Raw genomic sequence first — 22,604 nt, 5'->3', positions numbered from 1 at the left:
TTCGAGATCCAGAAGAAATCTCCTCAGTTTTAGAGATATCCGTTTAAATGGATACCACATTGAGACCACAAATGATAATCATGTGGAATATCTTTGCATTACATCCAATAAAAACTGCCAAAAGCATATATTGGAAAAATTGGTTGCCCTATCATCTGGGTTGTATTACACAACCATTCAACCAATTGAGCATACCATGTTGTGAACCAGCAGTTCAAAAATCAACATACATTTATGCTTTGGCATGACCGTTTGGGTCACCCTGGATCCACCATGATGCGTAGGATCATTACAAATTCCAATGGACATCCATTGATGACTAAACATATTGTTTTGCCAAGCAACCCTTGCAAAGCCTGCTCACAAGGGAAATTGGTGGTTAAACCATCTTATGCAAAGATAGATATCGAATCCCCATCTTTTCTACAAAGAATTCAAGGGGACATTTGTGGACCTATTGACCCATCTTGTGGACCATTTCGATATTTTATGGTCCTAGTTGATGCCTCTACAAGATGGTCACATGTTTGCCTCTTGTCTACCCGTAATGTGGCACTTGCCAAACTACTTGCTCAGATAATTAAATTACGAGCTCAATTCCCGGACTACTCTATCAAGTCCATTCGTTTAGACAATGCTGGTGAATTTACATCTCAAACGTTTGATGATTATTGCATGTCTATGGGAATTGAAATTGAACATTCAGTTCCTCATGTTCATACACAAAATGGTTTGGCAGAAGCTCTTATTAAGAGACTTCAAATAATAGCTCGCACTTTGTTAATGAAAACAAAGATGCCAGTTTTTGCATGGGGACATGCAATTTTGCATGCGGACATGCAATTTTGCATGCAGCAGCTTTAATTCGGTTGAGGCCCATAGCCAACCATCAATATTCCCCATTACAACTTGTTTCTGGGAGCCAGCCCAATATCTCCCATCTTCGAACATTTGGTTGTGCTGTTTATATGCCTATTGCACCGCCACAACGAACAAAAATGGGCCCTCAACGTCGATTGGGAATCTACATTGGTTTTGATTCACCATCCATTATTCGGTATTTAGAACCCATGACGGGTGATACCTTCACCGCACGGTTTGCAGATTGCCATTTTGATGAGACAATATTCCCGCCGTTAGGGGGAGATAAGACTGTTCCAAATGAACGTCGTGAATTAATGTGGACTATACCCACTATATCTCATCTTGATCCTCGTACTAAAGAAAGTGAAATTGAAGTACGAAGGATTCTGCACCTTCAAAATATTGCTAACACAATGCCTGATGCATTCACTGACACAGCAAAAGTGACAAGATCACATATCCCAGCAATAAATGCACCGGCAAGAATTAATGTCCAAATTGGACAAAATAATGTGGCGGCCAATGAGCCATCTGCTGCACGCCTGAAGCGTGGCAGACCTGTAGGTTCAAAAGATTCAGTTCCTAGAAAGAGGAAAACAAAGGCACATCTGAATCCTAATGAAATCGCCCCTGAAGAGAATATTGGGCAAGACATTAATGTCCGATCCACAATTCATGATTCTGTGACTACAGAAGAGGAAAATGACATTGGTGAGACACCAGCCCATGAAGAGGCTCAGGTACCTGAAAATAAGGAAATTTCCGTAAACTATGTGTACACTAATGAGTTGTGGGATCGTCGAGATATGATCATAGACAATATATTCTCATTCGCAGTAGCTACTGAAATAATAAAAGGCGATGACACTGAACCTCGCTCTTTTAATGAATGTAGACAGAGACATGACTGGCTCAAATGGAAAGATGCAATCCAAACTGAATTAAATTCTCTAGAAAAACGCAGTGTTTTCGGACCTGTTGTCCAAACACCACCCAATGTCAAACCGGTTGGATATAAATGGGTATTTGTGAGAAAGCGTAATGAGAAAAATGAGATTGCAAGATATAAGGCGCGACTTGTTGCACAAGGTTTTTCACAAAGGCCTGGGATAGATTATGAGGAAACATATTCTCCTGTAATGGATGCTATCACATTCCGCTATCTAATAAGTTTAGTAGTTTCAGAAAAACTTGATATGCGTCTTATGGATGTTGTTACTGCATACCTATACAGTGAGTTAGATACTGATATCTACATGAAAGTCCCAGAAGGACTTAGGTTGCCTGAAGCAACCGCAAAACCACGCAGTATGTACTCAATCAAACTGAGACGATCCTTATATGGATTGAAGCAATCTGGACGAATGTGGTACAACCGCCTCAGTGAGTATCTACTTAAGGAAGGATATGTCAATGATCCTATATGTCCTTGCGTGTTCATCAAGAAATCAAATTCTGGTTTTGCAATAGTCGCAGTTTATGTCGATGACATGAATCTGATTGGAAGTTCTTCAGAACTTGGAAAAACTGCTGAATATTTAAAGAAAGAATTTGAAATGAAAGACCTTGGAAAAACAAGGTATTGCCTCGGGCTGCAAATTGAGCATTTGGATAGTGGGATTCTTGTCCATCAATCTGCTTATACAGAAAAAATTCTGAAGAGATTTGGTATGGAAAAGGCTCACCCACTGAGTACCCTAATGGTTGTTCAGAGTCTTGACACTATGAAAGATCCATTTCGTCCAAGACAAGATGACGAAATTATCCTTGGTCCAGAAGTACCATATCTTAGTGCTATTGGTGCCCTTCTTTATTTGGCGCAATGTGCAAGACCAGACATTGCATTTGCAGTTAGCGTATTGGCAAGATATAGCTCTGCTCCAACATCACGCCATTGGAAGGGCGTAAAAGACATTTTACGCTACCTTCGTGGTACAACAGATATGGGTTTATTCTATACAAATAAATCTGTTGATAATTCCACGATTGTTGGATATGCTGATGCAGGATATCTCTCTGATCCGCATAGAGGTCGCTCTCAAACAGGATATGTTTTTACTTGTGGAGACACAGCAATTTCATGGCGATCATCTAAGCAAACACTCGTGGCAACTTCCTCTAATCATTCAGAAATAATTGCTTTATATGAGGCTGGCCGAGAATGTTTTTGGTTAAGATCCATGATTCGCCACATTCAAAGCACCTGTGATTTACCTTCAATAACTGACAAACCAACAGTCATGTATGAAGACAATACTGCTTGTATTGCTCAGATTAAAGAAGGATTCATCAAAGGTGACAAGACTAAGCATATCGCACCAAAGTTCTTTCACACTCATGAGCTTTAGAAGAATCAAGAAATTGCAGTGAAGCAAATTCGATCCGACGAAAACTTGGCTGATTTATTCACCAAATCTCTACCTAAGTGTACTTTCCAGAAGTTAGTGGAAGGGATCGGATTGAGACGACTCTCGAAGCTATCAAGCGACGCATGCAAAGATCAGGGGGAGATTGCAATCAGGGGGAGCATCAAGAAACATGCTACCTAGGACATATGCGCGTTGTGCTCTTTTTGTCCTTCGACCAGGGTTATTTTTATCCCACTGGGTTTTTGTTACCTGGCAAGGTTTTTAACGAGGCAACAATAAGCGCGTCCAATGCCATCATCAATTGGTGGACATCCAAGGGGGAGTGTTGTAAATATTATTTCTTATGTGGCTGTCCACGTTATTGGTTAGGGACCTACATGTAATATATCAATAGTTTAAACACTTATCATGTAAACCCTACCTCTATATAAGGGAGGCCTCTAAGACTGAATAATACACTTCTCTATTTTCCCCTCATCTCTCTTTATACGTTTCTTACTCTCTACAAAGTAAGTCAATACTTTTTAACACGTTATCAGCACGAAGGTTTTACTGTTAGAACTTGAAGTTTTATCGATGAGTTTTACTGTTAGAACTTCAGGTTCTACTGATGAGAATCTTCCCCTGATTGTTGCAAGCCTTAATTATGTGTGCGATAAGCTACATGTACCATGTATAGTGGTTTGATGTGTCTATCACTGAAGTGAGACCATGTGTGTTTTGCATATAGGGGCTCATCACAAATTTTCATACCTGAAAAGGTTAAGCAATACCAACAAAGCTAGACGATTTTCAATAAGTCTTACCTCATATAATAAGGTTAGAAACAATCTCATATGCTCAAATTCATTCACTAAGTAATAGCTAAACAATATAAAGAAATTGACACATTTAACTTTGTATAGTTTAAAAAAAATCATCATGGAATACCTAGCCATACACATCAATATCTTTATATATTGATATGTCTCATATAAGCTTCATCAAGAGCTTTAAGTTATTCATAACTTTGCGAAAGTTAGAATATGTTGCAACATTATATTCATAATTTGAATTCAATAGTAGTCTCTTCATAGTACTCATTAAGGCAATTTAGATCTCGTTGACTAGAACGAAATGAGTACATATGAGCTAGCTTTAGACTCTTTGATTCCATGAGTGAGCTTCAGGCTCTTTCAACCTTTCATGAACTTGCATTTGAATCATTCATGTATTTGAATCCCTTAAGGATTTGATAAGCAATGCGCTTATAATGACACTTTACTTTAGAGATTTTGCTTTTAGCAATGTGTCTTTAAGATCTTCATAATATACGATGACAACGTGCCATAAATCTCTCGTCAATATAACAGCTATATGTAACACTGTACTTATAGAAAATTGTCATTCGTATAGGAAAAGATACTCATAATCTCATGTCTCTATAAATAGACATTGTGTCATAGTGATTTATCTTCACTTTTGATAAATACTCTTTTGTACCATGTAGGGTTAAAGGTCCAAGTATTTCATCAGGTTTCAAATTCATTGGAATTGCCTCTTTCCAATTTGGCCAATAATAATTTCAAATTTTGTATGAGAACGTGATTCAATGTCATCATAGCCCTTGATAATTTTGGTAGCTACCATAGATAATATCAATCATCGATGATCATCCATTTTGTGATCCCACTATTCTCATATGCATGCATTAGCTATCCATATAGCTTATTAATATTGGGTACCCATGCCTCTTTTGGGGCTTTCATCCTTTCTCAATAGACTTGTATCTCTTACTGGGCAGTCATATCGCATGGATGAACTTATTTAGAGAATGTGGATCTTTTACTCATAACCTCATCTAGAGCGTTAGAGTGATATAGGGCTTTATGACCTCTACTTCACAGTAGTTACAACTTTGGAACCTATAGATATGTCACGCTTCAGGCGATTGACATATTTGATGAAATGTCCAACCATGACATCATTTATAATAGCTTTTGCAAGCTTTATTTGTGCAGCCTCGTTAGGAGCGCTAACATTTTAGTATGGCAGTCTTATTAGGAGAATCATGCCATTTGGACCAACACGTTTTCCATAATTCGAGTGTGGTCTAGACTGCTTGTACAATATTTTTGGTTTAGGGGATTTTTATCCCTACTATGAGGATTGTATTTAGCACATGATTTTATCACTTGTAAACCAATTCACTTCAGAAGTAGTGATTAATAAACCCTTTGTACTTTATGTACGAGGCTCAATTTGAGACATGATGAATTTACTGATTCATGCTCAGGCATGAATGATGAATTACCCGTCGTACTTCAGGTACGAGGCCTAATACTAGAAATGATTAATTCACGCCATTCATTAAAGACACTCTTTTCTCCCCCTAACGGCGGGAATATTGTCTCATTGAAGTGACAAATCATATGTGCAATATTGCTCCTTGACAAAATTCCTCATGAGCAAATTTTGCAATCACTATTGTTTACACACAACAATATTTGAACTCGACAATGAATCTCATTGGAGCTTGTTGGTAATCTTACACAACATGAATGACCAATTTGGTCATGCCAATTTAATGTATTTGGCTTGGTGAACTTCTGGTTCATAACCATAAATGCCTCATATTGTTGTGTAATATGATCCAAATGAGAGAGCGAATGTTTTTTCCAATATACACCATGCACTTTAAGTACTGAAGGTACCAAACACAAAGATATCTCTCATTTTGGTAACATAAATGCGAGCTCTTCTAGAGCTATCCACTAAGATCTATAGGATCTGAGATAGATTACCTTTACCTTGGTAAAGATAAATATTGAGAGCTACTTATGATCTTTAGAGATCATGCACATCATTGCAGCACATGTTTTTCCTTCTTTCTTTCGCCAAATTTACTTAGAAGGAAACGATGCATTGGAATCCATAAATGTTAGAACTCTAGGTTCTTAACAAGGAGACATCTTTGAATTTCATGTCACAATATTTTACTCGAAACTTCTAGTTCGAGGCTAACAGTTGTGCTTTTTGTGACCCTTTAATTATACTCAAAGCTTCTGGGTCGAGTTTAAATAACTTTCGGAACTTCAGGTTCCAAAAGGAGCATGAACTTTATTTAGAGGATCCACATTAACATTGCTAAAGAACTGCAAGTTCTCATATAATCAAGAATCAAGAAACTTCAAGTTTTGATATCTTTTTGGCGATACCTTTGAGAAACTTCAGGTTCTCATGTGACTAAAGATAAAGAAACTTTAGGTTCTAATATCTTTCAATCACAAAATTCACAACACCATGTTTCAATATTATTATGGTGGAAGTCCTAGCCAAAATAAAGGATGACTCTTAACATAGCACGGTGGAATATCAAGCATGCTGAAAACATTTCAGTACTTACTTTGGTCACTTCTCTTCTAGAGTGGCTTGACAAAAATTTGCCGTAGTATGAAGTGCAAAACATGCATATGCCCAATGCTTAATTCCATCTCACATGTAGAAAGCATTCCCATGATTTTTGGGCACCACTTATATGGTCTTTTCATTTGCCATTATTCGACTTCTTGTGGTTATGATTTAGCCACTTCAAAATTGGCTTTATGATACAACCCATACAAGATGGCAAGCACTTCCAACATATGTCTCTTTTGGAGATGCATAATGCAACTATACTCCACTAGATGAACTCTTCCGGAGTCATTGATCAATCAGATCTACAAGACCTGAGATTATTGTTATTACAAGAGCTTTAAAAACCATGAACACGATCGCATTATGTTGTTGACACAACGTTTTCATAAATGGGATGTGTCAGGATTTAGAACTTCAGGTTCTTGTACAATCTCATGTTGAAAGCAACTTACTCGAAACTTTAGGTTCCATTAATGAAGAGAATACACAGAACTTCTGGTTTGGTTCATGATAATTTTCTATCTCTCTTTAAATTGCACAAGAACGTAATATTGTCTTCTAGACAAATTCTCTTTATATAAAAAAAATGTATAGTCAAGAGGCTTCTGGCATTGACTTGGTGTCCATCCTCGAACTACAGCTTCTGGAGGTGGTTTGAACCCCATTATAGAAAAAAAAATTAGAGGAACTTCATGTCCTTTTGTAATCAGATCAAAAGACTTCAGGTCTCGATTTATTTTGATTACAAAATTCCCAACTAAATCTGAGTGTGAGTTCACGATTTCACTTTTCCAATCGAACGGATGAAGAAGGTGTATCAAATGATATCTTTCAATTAAAAAACGGAAATATGCACTTTCAAAAATAATGCAAAACGGAAGCATGATCAATTGACCATGTGTAAATATCATTGAAATTGCCTATAGCCTATTAATCATGATAATGATATTTAGAGACCACTAACAGTGCTTAGACCATTCATCGAAAAGAAAAAAAATGCTATAGAACCAATTATATATTGAATCATACAAATCCACTTAACCATTGTCCGTAGCCTTTCGTTGTAAACACAGACATACCAAAATACCCAAAAATTGTTGAGGTTTAGCAAAGTCATGCCGTACGAAGGGGATGTATAATTCTCCAAAGAAAACCATGATACTCAGAGTATTGAAACAAACATATATAGAATTCCAACAACCTTCTTACCTTAATTAAGATGTACTCACCAAATTCCCTTCTGATTTCAGATTATAAGGATTATAAAGAAAAGAAGCTCATACATACATGAAGGTTTATGAAATCATATAAACAGCAAATGGATCTTTGATCATCATGGCAACTCATATAGGATTTATTTAAAACACTTCCGGCATTGAATTGAAAAAGGAGTGATAAAAATACTCATAGATCAAGTTATGGTCACAAGCAACAACGTTGCCCCACGTAACTGTTTGATCATCATGGAGTATATAAGTAGGAAACAAAAATAGAGCGGAGCGTGCTGATAATGTGTTATAAAGTAGAGAGAAGATAGAGAGAATAGTTGGGAGAAAGTAGAAGTATCTTCATTCAGTCTCATTAGCCTCCTTTAGATAGAGGTAGGGTTTGCATAAAAGTACATAACTAATGAGTATTTACGTGGACAGCCATATAAATAATAATATTTACAACAGATACCAATATGTGAGTACCAGATGCCAAAAATAGAGGGGTACTCATTTAAAGTCAATAATTGAAACATGCATTAATATAACATTATAACAAAATAATCGATAAAACTGTTGTAGTCTAATTGGTTAAAATATTTGACTCTTATCCAAAAAGACCTGGGTTAAAATCCTGGTAATGGAATGTATTTTTTTTTTTTTTCACAAACGACATAATTATATGAGGTAGACATGACAAAAATAATCATAAATAATAAACGTTTATTATGATCACATAAAATAAATAACTATGGTAAGTATCAAATAATGGTAATAGGATGAGTTACTTAACAATAATTACCGGAGAATGGTAATAAAATTGATAATAAAATGAGTTATTAATAACAATAACTAAAAGATAATGGCAATTAAAATTATTATCATGATAATTGTAACTCTTGCAACAAATTCGGTTATGAAAGAATTGTAATAAAGGTAATTTAAACATAATGAATGTGATTAAACAGATAAAGATAAGGAAACGTAATTATGTTTAATCGGTGGCAAAACATAGGCTTAAAATGACTAAATAAAATGAATAGAGACAAAAATAAGCGCCTAAACATTGGCTCAAAATTAATTGGTGTCAAGAAAACCGCCGCTGATCATATCATCAATATGTTTTCCATTGTCCACAAAAAATCAGAGACTTTGAACTTGTTATCTTTACTGACAGATTCTCTACATAATTTTAGTTGAAAGATAATCATATGTTTAGCAGAATTAAAAATCAGTGGCAGATTTAAAGTTCTGAAGGCGTATAATGCATCCATTCACATCATGCTCTAGATAGAACAATGATTTTCTAGTGAGCAAATTGATCAGCCAATATGCTTGCCAAATCCCAAGTGGATCTTTCACCGGTCTTTTAGGATTTTATCAAGATGATAAAGCAAGAAAATCATAGGCTTGGCGGAATCTTGCACAGATGACTTATTGTCAATTTTGATGGCATTAATTTCCAAGGTTTTTAGCCATAAGGTGAATTTCAGTATCAAATAGTTCTTGCCATAAATTTTAAGAGGATCAAAATCCAATTTTGTTAGATGCGTCATCTTTCTACAAAGAGAAAAGATGAGATATATCAGGATCCATAATTATTAGAATAATATGTTCTATGAAAATTTCATATACGAAACAAAGGTTTCGAAGAGTTCATAAATATGAACAATGGATCCCATAGGGAACACACGAGAAAAACATTCGTGTGATGTCTATAGAACCATAGGTTCTAAGACTACTTGGTCAGAGGACTCGAGTCTTGAGCAATTGGAACATTTAGTTCTCATTGTCGTATATGAAATATAAATTTTCAACAATTATATTGTATAAAAGATACATACAAATATATGTAAATGATCGCATAAAGAAAATTGATATTCATTTAGGAGAGAAAGAAAAAAAACTCATAGATCATTAGCCTTGGTCATAAGCAACTATGTTGCACCATAAGGCTTGCGGTTGCGGATCATCATGGAGTTCAAAGAAGAAGAAGAAGAAAAAGAAGAGCAAATTCGTGCTGATAACGTGTTATAAACTAGAAATTAGAGAGAGATAAAATAGAGAAATAAAGTGTAGGAGGAGGTAGAAGTGTGTATTTCATTCTCATTAGACCCCTTTATATAGGAGTAATGTTTACATCATAAGAACATAACTAATGAGTATTTACAGTGGCAGCCACATATATATAATATTTATAACATATGCATCATTCTTTAATCTTTTTTATTTTTTTATCATTCATTCTCTCTCCTCTGTCTCCTTATTCTTCACGACTTAACTTTTCTTCCTTCTCTTTCATCTTCCTCTTTCATCAATCATTATGTCTCCCATTTCATTTCAGAAAAATTATCACGTCTCCTCTTTATCTTATTCTTCTCTTTTTCTTCTTTCTTTCCCATCTTCCTCTTCCCTTAGCTCGTCAGTTCCTCACTCCTTCCTCTCCCTCAGTTCCTCCACACTTAGTTCATTTTCTCTCTTGGTGGAAGCACAGCCTCCAAACCCAATCCGATCCTTCTTCTTTCTTTCCCATCTTCCTCTTCCCTTAGCTTGTCAGTTCCTCACCCCTTCCTCTCCCTCAATTCCTCCACACTTAGTTCCTTTTCTCTCTTGGTGGAAGCACAGCCTCCAAACCCAACCCGGATCGGAAACTAGTTGAGGTTTCGGATTTGAACGGTTAAGTCTTCGTCCTCCTCCGCTACCGCCTCCGCCGCCACCGTCGCCTCAAGTCATGCATCGACTGCGACATCAAGAATTGGAAGAACCCAGGACCTTTCTTCTCTTTTCCCCGCAATCCAAATCTCTTCTCCCTTTGATTTTTCAAAGCCAAAAACCTTTCTGGCTTTCTTTTCCCAGCAATCCTTTTTTTTTTGTTTTTTTTTTGTTCAAGGACGGGTTGGGCCCGAAAGCCCGAAAAAACCGGCCCGTTTGTCCCGGTCCGGGTTTAGCCCGGTTCCCGTTCTCTGAAACTACAAGCCCGGCCCGAAAAAGAATAGCCGGTCCCAGTCCCGGTCCCGGTCCCTACAAATCCAGTGCCGGTCTGGGACCATGCCCAGCCCTAATAGTAATTAGTGTAACAATAAACGAGTTTTTGAATGTCTCGTTGATTTAGAGTTTATTGTTGAAGGAGTCTATAGCCAGCCACATCAACATCAATTCAGAGATTTTGAATGTGTAGTTTACTTACGTCAATTAACCTTAGCATGCTAGCTTTCCTTCAAATTAGTATCTGGCTAGTAATTCTAACTTGAAGGCGTTGAGACAGAGATCGTAAACGATGGGAGCTAACAAAACTTGCTAGCTTTCATTTTTATTCTGATATGCAGTGCAAGCATATCGATCCCCATAGGAGAAAACATCACGGCCTGCTCTGGAGGACAGGACAGAGATTGTCAATGATGGGAGCCAAGAAAACTTAATTGTAAGACACCAACAAACAACGCCCTTCGATTAGCAAATCGGAGAAGAGGCTACGATCTGAAACCGTTGGTCTGGGATCTGAAGCTCTTGTATGTAAAATTAGAGATTTTAGTAGATGTATACTATCTATTAGGCGTTCTAAAAAACAAGCAGATGATGTATTTCCTGTGATTGATGAGATTCAAGTGCTCTGCTTGCAGACCTATCAAACACCGAGGTTCTTCATTCTTGTTGCACTACTAATTAATCATATAGCTATATCATCAAAACAGACTCAACCATATAACTGGGAATGCCTCACTTTCCCAAACACCAATACTTCAAGATCCCAACTTTACATTTCCATCAGTATTTTATTAACCAAATGAACCACCGCACATCAATGAACATGTTCATCCCCACTTTGTCAAATCTCCAATTACACATAAAGTTCTAATCATTAGCTCAATTATGGATATCGATCAAGCTAAATCGGCAAACAATGAAGAATTCACGTAGAGGTTTAGCAGAAAATACCAATTCAAGAGCAGATCTAAAGCTAAAACTCTCAAACAAGAAATCCCACTGGTCATTGAATAACCTAGAATTAAGCCCAGACCTAATTAAGCTCCAACAGTTCATCGGAAGCATATCAATCACCAATTAAAATAACCCACAATAGTCATAGGCCATAAACAGAAAGAAAGAGGGAGGGAAGAAAGCGAACCCTATTGGAGGCATCTCCAATAGGAGAGGAGGCTTTTTATCTTTCTTGGCACATAGACTGGCGGCGAAAGTGAGAGAGATCCCAAGACCGGCGACGATAGGGATGACAGCTTCTCAAGAGTATTGGCGTCAATGGTGAGATTGAGAAAGAGAAAGAGAAGGCTCGCGAGACTTGAGAGCAAATTGTTGATGTACCGCACATTTTTCCGAAGTAAATATTCGAGCATTGACGACAGCATGTTTTGCCAAAGCAATTTTGGCCACTGCATGTTTTGCCGAAGCAAAAATTGAACCCTTAGCGACAGCAAATCACTACCAACGATAACTATGTGTAGCCATTGCAATTCTTTTTTGTAGTGCAATGATGTGAGGTTAGATGTGTACATGGTCAAAGATTGGTGTACTGATCTCAGTCTTTCTTTTCACAGCATCACAAGAATGCATGACATTGTTTGGATAAAAGAGAGCAACTGTGGAAACTTATCCCGTGAGACATAGTATTTGCAAATGAAAATATTACTGAAATCCAACCAAAAGCACTCTTTTTTACGTTGATAGCGATGCTTCCTCCGAGCTCCATGTACGTACCAGTAATTTTTCTTTAAGATGATACTTAACTTTTCTTCACATCTAACCCCAAAAGAGTGCTGATTAGTCATTACAGCTAAAGCCAAGGCCAAAGGATTATGAACCCAATAAAGGTGAAAACTTTTTATGCAGAACAAACCTAAACTCATTACAATGCTGCTTCTCAATCGCCTGTGTACATTAATGCCTGGATTGCAAATGTCCACCTAGCTAACCCAGACTGAACTGTAATGAAGTTAAACAATTGACATTTCCATACCAAGCCACAAACTGAGAGGATACAACAAAAACCAGATCAGGCAAGTCCATACTCATTTCCCTATGCCATTCTACATAAGGTAAGAAGCCTGCACTAGCTAGTTATCTGAGATGAGATAGAGTTCCTTTCTCTTTCTAAATCAACTATGAATAGACTCAACCAAAACATGTGCAAAACTGCTGGAATATTTTAAACCTTCCTCCTTTTTCTTTTTTCTGAACGAAAAACCCTTTTATCTTAGTTAAAATTACATGAAGGCAAAGGGTGAAGTAATTTCATGCTCTTTACAGTACAGGAGACTCTGTTATATCAAACCAATACCTTTTAATCAATAAAACTACCTTATCACCCAGAGGCCAGAGCCAATACAATACAAGTTTGGTGATGTTTCACTTTCAGCCAAAGTCTTCTCTTTCCGTTGTCTCCTTCGCTCTCCCCCGTCCATTACTTCCATTACTTGAAACCACTTTCTCTATCGTGTACAATCCCTTTTCCAGTGTTCTGGATATCAAAAATAATTCCGGAAGGTGAGCTGTTAGATTATTAAGTATTTGCGTATTGTGCCTCACACATTGAACTAATTGAACAACTCGCATCTCCGAGAGAGGCTCTTACAAGTCAGTCAATATGATAAAAATAAAAATAAAAAAAACACTAACAAAGAGAAGCTAGCATTGCCCGCAAAAACAAAGTTTTATGTCCAGAAGGCGCCGACTGAGGTTGTCAGCATGCAGTAGCACTGCAAGTGATCCATACATCACCCACTTCATTCCCAATTTTTGGGCCTAATAGCTTAGAAGAGTCCGTACTTTTGTTGTGCTCTTCTTCACTGAGTTCCGCAAGTTGATCTGATTACTAACAAATTTTGAAGTATCATTATCTACAGAGGCCTTTGGTATCTCTCATATTTCATCAAAATCATGACCTCAGTAGGAACAAATCATGAATAAAGTCACGAGTAATTAGCGGTAGGAACAGGGAATCCCACATCGATTGGTTGAAACGAGTTATAATGTGGTCGTTGAACATATGCATGCAAGGGATCTGCAGAGATTTCCAACGGATTATTAAATGTAATTGCCACAATTGGCTTTGCTAGCTAATGGTGTGAATGAACCCAGGAATCATTGACTATAAGATAGTGCACTTCTCTTTTCACATTTTTTTCAAGGAAAGGTGATTGAGATAGTGCACTTCCCTTTTAAAACTTAGGCACCATTACAAAAGCAAAAGCTCCCTATGCATTTACATCGTCCCTCTGTTATGAACTGGATTAATAACTTGCACCAGTAGAAAGTTAGGCCATATATACTGAAATATTTCCATTTCTCGTCTATGCACAATTTCTTTTCCAGTGGTTGTGCGTTTGGAGCGGAACTCTGATCACTAATCGATTACTTTCCGATGGCGTTGAACACCCAAGTTAGAGACTCCACTGCTTCAGCTTTCCCATGGAAATACGATGTTTTTTTGAGCTTCAGAGGCGAAGACACCCGCAAGGGCTTCACAGACTACTTATACAATGAGTTGCAGCGGCAAGGAATCAGGACTTTCAGGGACGATCCACAACTTGAAAGAGGCACAGCCATCTCTTCAGAACTCCTCACAGCAGTAGAGCAATCGAGGTTTGCGATCGTTGTTCTTTCACCAAACTATGCTACTTCCACGTGGTGCTTGCTTGAACTGTCTAAGATTCTTGAATGCATGGAAGACAGAGGGGCAATTTTGCCAATCTTTTATGAGGTGGACCCCTCTCATGTGAGACATCAAAGGGGCAGCTTTGCTGAAGCGTTTGAAAAACATGAAGAGAAGTTTGGGAAAGGTAATAAGAAGGTGGAAGGGTGGAGAGGTCCCTTAACTAAAGTGGCCAATCTTGCTGGATGGACATCGAAGGATTATAGGTAAGATCAAATGAGACATAAATGACGAAGTTTAATGTTTGAGTGCTCGTGAGTAGGGCTGTCACTCGGTCGGTTCGAATCGGTTATAGGTATTACCAACTTCAAAACCAAAACTTTCGGTTTGAAATTGAGTTACCAATTACCAACCAAAATTTTTAGTTTTTAATCATATCTACCAAATTCGGTATTTCAATTTTCAGTATTATCAACTTTAGAACAACTAATTCTTTGTAATAAAAATTAGAATGAACAAAAGTGTTACAAAACTAGGTTCTTCAATTTTATAGTCATAAATTTTGTATTCATCTCCTATATATAGCTTTCTTTTGTATATATGACATCAAATTTTAGCCATTTTCAATAAAACTAGGTTATTTAATCAACTTTAATACGTTACTTAAAATACATGTACTATTAATATAGTATATGTAGTAATGTTCTTTCTAGGGCTGTCACTTGGTTTGGTAATTATCAAACAGACCGAATACCAACTGATGTTTTATGTTTGATAAACCTACTTATTGGTAATCAAGACCAATAAAACAAAAATTGAAAATTACCGAAAAAGTTAGTTTGGTTTTGGTAAATATCGAATATACTGATTATCTAAATATTAGCTTTATATACTATAGTTTTTAATGCACATACATGTATATTAAAAAATAAACATAAAATTATTCATAATAGGAAGAACATTACTACATATACTACATTAATAGTACATGTATTTTAAGTAACCTAGTTAAAGATGGTTAAATAACCTAGTTTTATTGAAAATGGCTAAAACTTGATGTCATATATACAAAAAAAAAGAAGCTTTATTTAGAAGATGAATACAAAATTTATGACTATAAAATTGAAGAACCTAGTTTTGTTCATTTTAATTTTTATTACAAAGAATTAATTGTTCTAAAGTTAGTAATACCGAAAACTGAAATACTAAATTTGGTAGATATGATTAAAAAATTGAAATTTTGGTTGGTAATTGGTAGCTCAATTTTAGACCAAAAGCTTTGGTTTTGAAGTTGGTAATGCCTATAACCGATTCGAACCAACTGAGTGACAGCCCTAATTCTTACTAGTATGAAATTTTTTATGTTTATTTCTTAATATACATGTATGTGTATTAAAAATTATAGTATATAAAGCTAATATTTAGATAATCGATAGATTCAGTATTTACCAAAACCAAACCAACTTTTTCAGTAATTTTCAATTTCAGTTTTATCGGTCTCGATTACCAAAAAGTCGATTTATCAAACTTAAAACATTGGTTGGTATTCGGTCGGTTTGGTAATTACCAAACCAAGTGACAGCCCTACTCGTGAGTATTAAAATTTTGAAAATGTGAGCTTAAATTAGTGAAGTTTTATTTATTTATTTATTTTTTGAAAGAAGGCTGGTGCAGCTACCCTCAGACCTTGATTAATGAAACAATATAATACACTCATGCTTCCACAATAATACACTCTGCATTTTTGAAAGAAGGCACACAGAGTATGTAGACCGGGACTTAGCCCACCTTCGCCTACCATACTTGGATGGGGACTTATTGGAAACATTAACCAAACTACCACTAAGAAAGAAAAAACATTAATAAAATAGCAGCAAAGGCACAAATGAGGCCCATTAACAAAATCCAGGCCCAGAAGCCCAAGGCCACAAAGAGAAACATCAGCCCAACTCAGCAACTGCACCACCCGGTCACCCATACTCACAGTGCCACCACCCACATCGGAGCCCCACCACTGAAACCGGCGACACCAATCAGCACCACTCCAGACCTATGATCCACGCTATACCAACCACCACCCATCTTCCACGCCACCGGTCCTAGTGCTCCACTACACCACCACCCACCACCCAAGACGGAGTGACGTCAGGGTCCAAACTAGAAACCAAAGTGCCGCAGTCAACTAAGCCCTTGCACCAATGGTCCCGTCGCCCCTTCCACCAATGGTGTCTAGTTCCAGTCCAGATCCGGTTAGGATCCAGACACCCTCCGATCACATTCCACTGCCACGCCTCTGCCCCAAATGCAGCCACTGCTGTTAGCAGTTGTATTTGGAGAAAATCTCCTCCTGTCCTCTGCCTCCGAGCACCAGAGTTGTCCCTTAAGAAATTATCATGTCTGGTCGCACGAGGCAAACGCCAAAGAGGCCAGAGGCCAGCACTAGCACCAGCGGCAAGATCTAAGGTTTCAGCACGTGGGAATGCATTATATATATATATATACACACACACACACTAGACACCAAACACACTCTATGAGTGTGGATAATTTTGTGGGAAGTTATTCCACAAAATGTGGAGAAAATTGCTCCATATATTTTGTTTTTCATTTTTGATTTTTTTTAAATTTCTTTTGTTTTTCTTTTATTTGTGAATTGACCATTTTATTTTTCTCAAATATTTCAGTTCAAATGTTTTTTTAATATTTGAGGGATATTTTAGTAAAAAAATTCTGTTTTGGCTGACAAACTCTCTTCTCTTAATAATAGTATATATATATATATATATATATATTTAGAGAGAGAGAGAGAGAGAGAGAGAGAGAGAGAGAGAGTTTTACTCTATAGGAGCATAGAGTGTTTATTTTATTATTGCGGTTCAGTTCTATCTTACAAGCATAGTTAGTAAAAATATGAGACATGTATAGTACGGAAAAAATACGTACGTGAATTATTCAGACATTTTATTAAATAGTTCATTGAAAAGTTCGCAAAATATTTTTAATTAATTAAAAAATAAAAAATATTAGTTTATATTAATTTTTGTTCAATAATATGTGTATAATACAGAAAAATCCATAAAAATTGTGCATAATAATTTTGGTTTCAAAAGTAAGGGAAATTTAAAGAGTCTCTTTCGAAAATGCGAAGTACGGAAGTATTTTTGAAAAAAATATAAGTACATGTTTTACTCGCGTATAATACGAAAAATTACTAACTATGCTTACAAGTGTACTTTATATTCAATATGCTCATATATTTAGCATGAGAATTGTTATATTCTTCTTGTAGGTATGAAACAGAGCTTATCAGAGAGATTGTACAAGCACTATGGAGCAAAGTGCATCCTAGTCTCACTCTATGTGGTTCCTCAGAAAAGTTAGTAGGAATGGATACTAAGCTGGAGGAAATGGATGTTCTTTTAGATAAAGAAGCAAATAGCGTTCGCTTTATAGGGATATGGGGGATGGGTGGTATAGGTAAAACAACCCTTGCCAAACTAGTTTATGAGAAAATCTCTCATCAATTTGAAGTTTGCATCTTTCTTTCTAATGTCAGAGAGGTTTCCGCAACCCATGGTCTAGTTCGTCTACAAAGACAGATTCTTTCCCAAATCTTGAAGGAAGAAAATGTTCAAGTATGGGATGTTTATAGTGGAATCACCATGATAAAGAGATGTTTTTGTAATAAAGAGGTTCTTCTAGTTCTTGACGATGTGGATCAATCAGAGCAACTGGAAAACTTGGTGGGAGAAAAAAACTTGTTTGGTTTAAGGAGTCGAATCATCATTACAACTAGAGATCGACATGTACTAGTGACACATGGTATAGAAAAACCATATGAGTTGAAAGGATTAAAAGAAGATGAAGCTCTCCAGCTGTTTAGTTGGAAAGCCTTTTGGAATGATGAGCCTGAAGAAGATTATGCAGAACAATGTAAGAGCTTTGTTATGTATGCTGGAGGTCTTCCGTTAGCTCTTAAAACTTTGGGGTCTTTCTTGTATAAAAGAAGTCAACATTCATGGAGTTCAGCATTGCAAAAACTACAACAAACTCCCAACCGAACAATTTTTGAAATACTGAAAGTAAGTTTTGATGGACTTGATGAGATAGAGAAGAAAATTTTTCTCGACATTGCTTGTTTCCGCAAGTTGTATGACAATGAGTCTATGATTGAACAAGTATACAGTTCCGACTTTTGCTCTCGTATTGCAATAGATGTTCTTGTTGAGAAATCTCTCTTAACTATTCCATTAGACAACCGGATAGATATGCATAATTTGATTCATGAAATGGGATGTGAAATTGTTCATCAAGAGAATAAAGAGCCTGGTAGACGCAGTCGATTGTATCTTCGCAATGACATTTTTCATGTATTCACAAAGAATACGGTAAGATTTTGAAAAAATTGAATCATCAAACTTGGTTAGTGCTGTCATTTAATCTTAATCCTGGAATCATAGTTAGTATTTTTTGGTATTATACACAAATAAAACACATATTTTCTTGTTTTTGTTTTTCAAAAATACTTCTGTATTTCTTATTTTTGAAAAAAAACTTGTTAAATTTCCCGTAATTTTGAAGTCAAAAGTATTATACGGGTACTATATGTTTAAGAATATGGTATTCAGAGAGAATAGTAGAGAGAATTGGGAGAATATTTGTGTCTTTCATTGATAATAGGAGCCTTTATATATAGAATATAGAGGATACAAGTACAAAACATTTGAGTACAAGGAATCCTATTCTAATTAAGACTAGGAATCCAAAACAATCTTCTCCTATTACAACAATGGAAAGTAATCCTAGTTTGGTAAGGCACATATAAATCGAATATCCTTCAACATTATACACGATTTTTACTTTTTTTTTTCTTTCCGTATTTTATACATATTATTGAACAAAAAATGAATATAATTAATATTTTTAATTACAAAATTAATTAAAATATTTTGCCTAACTTTTCAACGTATTATTTGATAAATATTCGAATAATATACGTACGTATTTTTCGCGTACTAAACACGTTCCGTTTTTTACTAACTAAGCCTGGAATTGACTTATCTGCAATGCTTATCTGTTATAACAGGGAACGGAAGCCATTGAAGGCATATTGTTACACTTGGCTGAATTAGAAGAGGCAGATTGGAATCTTGAAGCCTTCTCTAAAATGTGTAAACTGAAGCTGCTCTACATTCATAATTTGAGGCTTTCTTCTCTTGGCCCAAAATATCTTCCTAATACCTTGAGATTTCTGAACTGGAGTTGGTATCCTTCAAAATCTCTCCCACCATGTTTTCAACCGGATGAACTTACTGAACTTAGTTTGGTTCATAGCAATATTGATCATCTCTGGAATGAAATAAAAGTAAGTTATTGAATATCTGTTGTTGCAAATACAATTAAATTTTTAAGTTCATTCATGAAAGCTGATTGTTCTACCATTCTTCATGTTTTCTACAGTACTTGAGCAAGTTGAAATCCATCGATCTTAGTTACTCCATAAACTTGACAAGGACCCCAGATTTCACAGGTATTCAAAATCTTGAGAAGTTGGTTCTTGAAGGTTGTACGAATTTAGTTAAGATTCATCCATCCATTGCACTGCTTAAGAGACTCAAAATTTGGAATTTTCGAAACTGCAAAAGTATAAAGAGTCTACCAAGTGAAGTGAATATGGAGTTTCTTGAAACATTTGATGTATCTGACTGCTCAAAACTGAAAATGATTCCAGAATTTGTGGGGCAAACGAAAAGATTATCAAAGCTTTGTTTAGGTGGGACTGCTGTTGAGAAACTGCCTTCATCAATTGAGCACTTGAGTGAGAGTTTGGTGGAGCTTGATTTGAATGGAATTGTTATAAGAGAGCAGCCATACTCCTTTTTTCTTAAGCTGCTGAATCTCATAGTATCATCTTTTGGCTTATTTACAAGAAAGAGTCCTCAACCTTTGGTTCCTCTGTTAGCTTCCTTGAAGCATTTCTCTTTTTTGACGACATTAAATCTGAATGACTGTAATCTCTGTGAAGGAGAAATACCCAATGACATTGGTTCTCTATCCTCCTTAAAGAGGTTGGATCTCAGAGGAAACAATTTTGTTAGCCTTCCTGCAAGCATTAATTTGCTTTCTAAGCTTAAACATATTGATGTGGAGAATTGCAAAAGGCTTCAACAATTGCCAGAACTTCCGGTAGGTGACTACTTATGGGTGAGAGCCGACGATTGTACTTCCTTACAAGTGCTTCCAGATCCACCAGATTTCTGCAGATTATCGGAATTTTGTCTCGTTTGCATCAATTGCTTGAGTTTTCAGGATTCTAGTTATTTTTTCTATTCAATGCTAAAGCGGTTGGTTGAGGTACTCTCTCTCTCTCTCCCCCTCCCCCTCCTTCTCCCTCCCTCCTTCAATAGTTGTGTGATATGATGGTTCATATGGTGCAGCAAACCCCTTGTTCTTTTCGCTCTCTCAGGTTTCTAATTCCTGGAAGTGAAATTCCTGAGTGGTTCAATAATCATAGTGTGGGAGACTCGATAACTGAGAAGTTACCTTCATATGCATGTAATAATAAGTGGATTGGGTTTGCTGTGTGTGCTCTAATTGCACCAAAAGACAATCCATCTGCTGTTCCTGAAGACGGTCGTTTAGATCTTGGTATCTTGTGCGTTACTTGTACTTGGAACGGAGATGGTTTGGCAGGTCTTGGTATCTGTGCAAAACAAACTGTTTCAGATCACCTTTTTTTACTTGTTGTGCCTAGTCATCACTGGAAACATCGGAACCGTCTGGAGGACACATGCAATGGGGTTACCTTTGTCTTCGGAAGCACTGGAACTGCAGGAAACAACAGATGCTTGCAGGTAAAGAAATGTGGGGCCCGTGTACTGTACGAGCACGATACGGGTGAGCTGATCAGTAAAATGAACCAATCCAAGAGCAACATTTCACTTTACGAGGCTATGGATGAACAAGAAGGTACCATGGTCAAGGCAACACAAGAGGCAACAACAAGCGGAAGAGGTTGCTCTGACGACGAATATTACTCTACAGAAGAATGAAAGAACTTTAGAAGACTTGGGCTGTCTTGCTTTATGCTTGGTTTAACCATCCAGTGCCTCGAAGCAAAAATGAAAGGCTAACACTTGTATTCTCAATATTTCTTATGACCATTTGATATTATATATGACTCTTAGTTGTAACTGGATATTCTCAACATTTTCCCTCTTCTCCTGTGCTTTTAAGTCAGGATATTTTATCATTTGCTCTGCCATCTTGATCAATAACATGACTGCAAGAAACTGTATCAAGAAGTTTTGTTTTGTCACTTTGTGGTAATGTTGTTTAAGTGACTATGACTAGGACTAGGACTAAGGACTATGCCATTGTAAAAAAGTTCCAAAAGAAGCACATAGGGTCTTTAGCTTACTCTACGAGAAGTAGGTAGACCATTTTATCCAGTCCATGATGCATAATTCCACTTTAGTGAGATGTTAGCTAGTTCGATCTGGATGGTTATTAACAAGAGCACGAGGCCATGCTTTGTAACGTGTGTGCGAAAAATTAGACCATGAAATTTTGTTAGATTGAGTTTTGCAGGTCAGTTAAAAGCTATATATTAGGAATTGGATTTTGGTCCTAATCATCATGGTAAGGTTTCGTGGACAGCTTATGGTTCGAGCCTGCAGTCAGCTTAAGTATTGTGTGTCTAAATATTTTGTTTAGTGTCAAACTGGTGATGTTAGTAATGAGCTTTTCTTCAATGATTTAGACATAACAAGTAGATCATCCAAAATTTGGGAAGTTTTATCAGTTATCTACGTGATGTTTAAGCAAATTACAACTTTACCAATGTTATATGAAAACTTTAACCACCAATTGCTTATTTTCTTGGTGGAAATGAATTTCACAAGTTGCATTGGGGTTTTCCATGTTCAAAGAATTGACATGATATGAATGCCATCGTTTAAAAATATGTTTTCTATTGATCCACTTCCTTTTTAAATCTTTATAAGAGAAAACAAGGAAAATTGGAATAAACCTTGCTTGTTTACATCTTCTCTATAAGTGTATATAGTTAAATGATTCAAAGATTGATGCACTGATATCAATATTTCAAAGCCTAAGGAAGCCCATCTCATAAAGTCTTTTCACATGGTTCGAAACAGA

At 36.4% G+C, this 22,604-nt stretch overlaps 1 protein-coding gene across 1 annotated transcript; it reads left to right on the top strand.

Moving 5' to 3' along the window:
* Window positions 1-14,213: 14,213 nt before the first annotated feature.
* On the top strand, window positions 14,214-21,496 carry LOC112181542 (disease resistance protein RPV1-like). The gene is made up of 5 exons (XM_024319913.2): window positions 14,214-14,710; window positions 17,734-18,832; window positions 19,531-19,809; window positions 19,905-20,798; window positions 20,882-21,496. Exons 1-5 carry the CDS (start codon window positions 14,214-14,216, stop codon window positions 21,494-21,496), a joined length of 3,384 nt encoding a protein of 1,127 aa, XP_024175681.1.
* The last annotated feature ends 1,108 nt before the right edge of the window (window positions 21,497-22,604 follow it).

Source organism: Rosa chinensis, chromosome 1, assembly GCF_002994745.2.
Source record: "Rosa chinensis cultivar Old Blush chromosome 1, RchiOBHm-V2, whole genome shotgun sequence".
Classification (NCBI taxonomy): Eukaryota; Viridiplantae; Streptophyta; class Magnoliopsida; order Rosales; family Rosaceae; genus Rosa; species Rosa chinensis.
Note: the sequence above shows the minus strand (reverse complement) of the source record. Positions and strands in the feature narration are given on the sequence as shown.